This window comes from Populus alba, chromosome 7 (assembly GCF_005239225.2).
Source record: "Populus alba chromosome 7, ASM523922v2, whole genome shotgun sequence".
Taxonomy (NCBI): Eukaryota; Viridiplantae; Streptophyta; class Magnoliopsida; order Malpighiales; family Salicaceae; genus Populus; species Populus alba.
The window spans coordinates 2,687,004-2,690,665 of record NC_133290.1 but is presented as its reverse complement, the minus strand read 5'-3'; the positions used below and the strand labels follow the sequence as shown (position 1 = coordinate 2,690,665).

At 39.5% G+C, this 3,662-nt stretch overlaps 1 protein-coding gene across 1 annotated transcript; it reads right to left on the bottom strand.

Moving 5' to 3' along the window:
• Positions 1-332: 332 nt before the first annotated feature.
• On the bottom strand, positions 333-3,028 carry LOC118063367 (metal tolerance protein 1). The gene has a single exon (XM_073410300.1). It carries the CDS (start codon positions 3,009-3,011, stop codon positions 1,680-1,682), a length of 1,332 nt encoding a protein of 443 aa, XP_073266401.1. The 5' UTR covers positions 3,012-3,028; the 3' UTR covers positions 333-1,679.
• Between the last annotated feature and the right edge of the window lie 634 nt (positions 3,029-3,662).

The following is a 3,662-nucleotide window of genomic DNA, read 5'->3' as shown; positions in this document are numbered from 1 at the left end:
CGCTCTTATGGTTGCATTTCAGCAGCTGGTGTCTCCTACTTGGCAATTCTAAAAGGTTTGTACGTATAGGTCTGCGATCTCGATGCGGCAGTAGCTCTGCAGGACTTAGGTCTCAAGTGTTGAGCTGTATTGAAGGTATAATTAATCATCAATAATGCTGAAATGTTGAGCATAATGGAAAATTGGCAATTGTGTATCTGCAAATACTACAATTCTATAGCAAGATAATATTTTTCATTCCATTTGACTAAGAACAGGAGCTTGCAGACGGAATGCTAATGATGTCTCTTGAACCTGTAGCTGCTTTTTTCCAGCAAAAGTGCAGTATTGAATTAAGAAATTTGAGCTTCCATTAAGTTTACTGAATATTGAACGCTGATAGAGGTACAGAAAATCTCCAGTCAACCAGCTGGCCTAATTTCTTCATTTTGTTAGATAGATAAGCAAGCCAGAGGAATGATACGATTCTTGAGTGCATACTGAGGAAAAAAGAAAATTTTCTAGTAAAAGACATAAACTCCAATGAAATTGAACTCCCAATAAAATCCAGCAATCATCTACACCTTATTTTGCATAGTATTCTCCAGTCTGAACCTGGACTGAATAAACTCCCAAGAAAATTAAAAAAAAAAATGGCAGCCTCTACCAATGAAGATGATTGTCATCTCCAGCATGCCTTGTAACATTCAAGCACACCGTGCCGCCTTTGGTTTTGAAAGCAGCAATGGAGATAGGTATGCTTGAAATCATAGACAAGCTGGTCCTGCCTCAGCTCACAAATTGCCTCCCACTCAAAACAATTTCTGTGCTAGACCGTCTCCTTTTGCCTTCTTGCTAGCCATTCCATTCAAACTCACTCTCCAGCCACCAAGAATCAAGATGGTAAAGTTTAGAGAATACATGGTACCTGTAACCAAATACTTCATCAGAAACCAAGATGGTGGATCATTTAGTCCCCATTTATTTGTGATGCAGGACAAGGTGATAACGGATATCTGATAAGAAATCTTCAGTACAGTTGAACCTTTAAATTTTCTGGAGTTGTTATTACTAATAGCTACTGTTAATAATGTTTTGTGCTCCCTTCAACAGTAAAATAAGTAAATAACAACAGGTATCACTTGAAAGATGGGGGGGGGGGGGGTCAAACCTGTGGGCTACATGAAAAAGGATAGCAGATTTGGTGAACTATTCAGTGTCATCACGAGAGCTTTCAGCCCTAGATTATGGAGAGAATCTGGACACATGTAATGGTTTTGAAGGTCTAGGAAAACATGTGTCAACTAGAATGATGAGCACTTCTTAAAACTGCTATAGAATTGTTAGGAAGCTTTGCAAGAAAATGGAAGAATGATTGTACAGGGTTTTCTCATATTCGAGCTGCTTCTTGTGCTTGCATTGAGTTGATTAAAATATGTGATTGCTTTGTGATTAACATCAGCTTAATGATGTAGTAGCTGAAGCCCCCTAAACTATGCAAGTCACCACAAACACATTCCATAAGATGAGAACGGCTTTCTACGAGGGATTATCAGACAGGAATTTGTAAGCAAGTTAGGCCAAGTCATGAGCCAGCCAAAATTCATAAAACCAGTTATTAATCAATGACAAAGAATTATAAAGTTCAAAGCTGAAGCTAAGCCACTCCAATACAACTTGCACTTACCCAGTCTGACGGTTTACTGTCGCTCTATCTGAATGGTCACATGAGTGATATTGTGTTCTCTCCTAATGTAATCTATAACCTTGTCCAGCACCATGTCAGCATCAGCATCAGGCTTGATCATAACATGGCAAGCCAACAGAAACTTTCCTACAGTTATTGCCCAAATGTGCAGTTCATGAATGGCAACCACCTCATCCATCTCGCAGAGACCCTTCTCAAGCCTAGTTGCATCAATCTCCCTCGGTGTACTTTCCATTAGAACCTCTAGAATATTCCGTATCATACCGATTGTTGTGCCCAGAACGATTATCGAAAACACGAGGGTGCATATCAGATCAATAATCTTCCACTCTGGCTTATACCATATAATTGCCCCACCAATCATCACCCCAACACTCTGAATTGAGTCTCCCAATACATGAAGATAGGCCCCCTGAACATTGATATTTCTCTGCTTCTTTTGTTTACTCCCTCCTTTTGTTTTATTGTCAACTTCTGTGTGAGTACTAAGCAGAGGCTCAGCAAGATCTGCTTCGTGTGTATGATGATGTTCATCTTTGTTTTCAGAGCTCCCTTCATGATGGTGGTGATTATGATGAGTGGCTCCACTCAACATGTGGTTATGTGTATGATCGTGATCCTCATGGCTATGATCATGATCCTCATGGCTATGGCCATTATCACCCTCATGGCTATGGCCATCATCACTGTGGTCATGATTGTGCTGCTCACCATGCTCATGACCATGGTCATGACCATGCCCGTGACCATGGTCGTGACCATGCCCGTGACCATGGTCGTGACCCAACAAGAGTGCCATGCCAATATTAACCAGTAAGCCAACAGCAGCAACAGCAAACATGAGTGCACCTTTAACTTCACCTGTATCATGAATAAGTCTAACAATAGCTTCATATACAAGGATACCTGCAAGAAGCCAAATCATCTGGATGGAAATAAGAGCACCAAGTATCTCAATCCTAAAATATCCATAAGTCCGACGTGGAGTTGCCTCCCATCCGGATGCCCAGATTGAAAACAAGGAGATTGCAAATGCTGCAACATCTGATAAAAGATGAGCTGCATCGGTCAAAATTGCAAGACTATTGGCTTTTATGCCTCCAGCAATTTCAACACCCATGAAGACAAGACAGAGCCCAACTGCCCACCCAAGTTTCTTCATGGATGCTCCTCGTTCCTTTGCATCTTTAGAACTGGTTTGAGCATCTGAAAATCCACACGAAACTCCTCCACAAATCCTACTCCCACCCAGGCTATTATCCGCAGCTGGAACATCTACATGTACTTCAATTACACGTCCATGCTCTGAATTTCGCACGTCCATCTGAATTCAACTGACAGCTATAACAAAACTTAAATGAATATTGATCTAGAAATGCATTCAAGCACAAACATATCTCTAGCAATTATAGGTTCCTGCATCTAATATTTTTTTGGTGGCTCTATTCCATTAAGGAATACTTTCAGAGACACACAGGGCTTATAAGATGCTAACAAGACATTCTATATTAACTTGCAATAAGCATCGGGATTAGGAACTAATCGGTAACATAAAAAAAAAAAATTGAATCATTAACAAAGGGCAAACTAACTATAATAAATATTCAACTTAACAAGTCTTATCCGTCACACAGAATACATTCTTCAATCACTACAGACATTAAAAACATAATCATTGATCACCCAAAACTCCATAAAAAAAAATCAGCCCTTGAAAATCCAAGATAACAAACCAAATCCAACATAAAACATACATGCTTAGAACTTCAAGATCATCTCATCCCAAACCCAAAACCAACTAAAAAAAACTTTTTGTTCAACGAAAACAAGACCTCAAAAACCCAAAATCCAATTCAGAACAAACGAACACAAAACAAGCCTAAAATGGAATGAGCAGAAAAATGCACGAGACCCATTGACGAAAAGTACACCAAAAGTAATAAAGTAATAAACTTTCATCCAGAAGATATATTCT

Coding starts and splice junctions, on each gene's coding strand:
- LOC118063367 (XM_073410300.1), bottom strand. CDS start 3,011: ATGGACGTGCGAAATTCAGAGCATGGACGTGTAATTGAAGTACATGTA.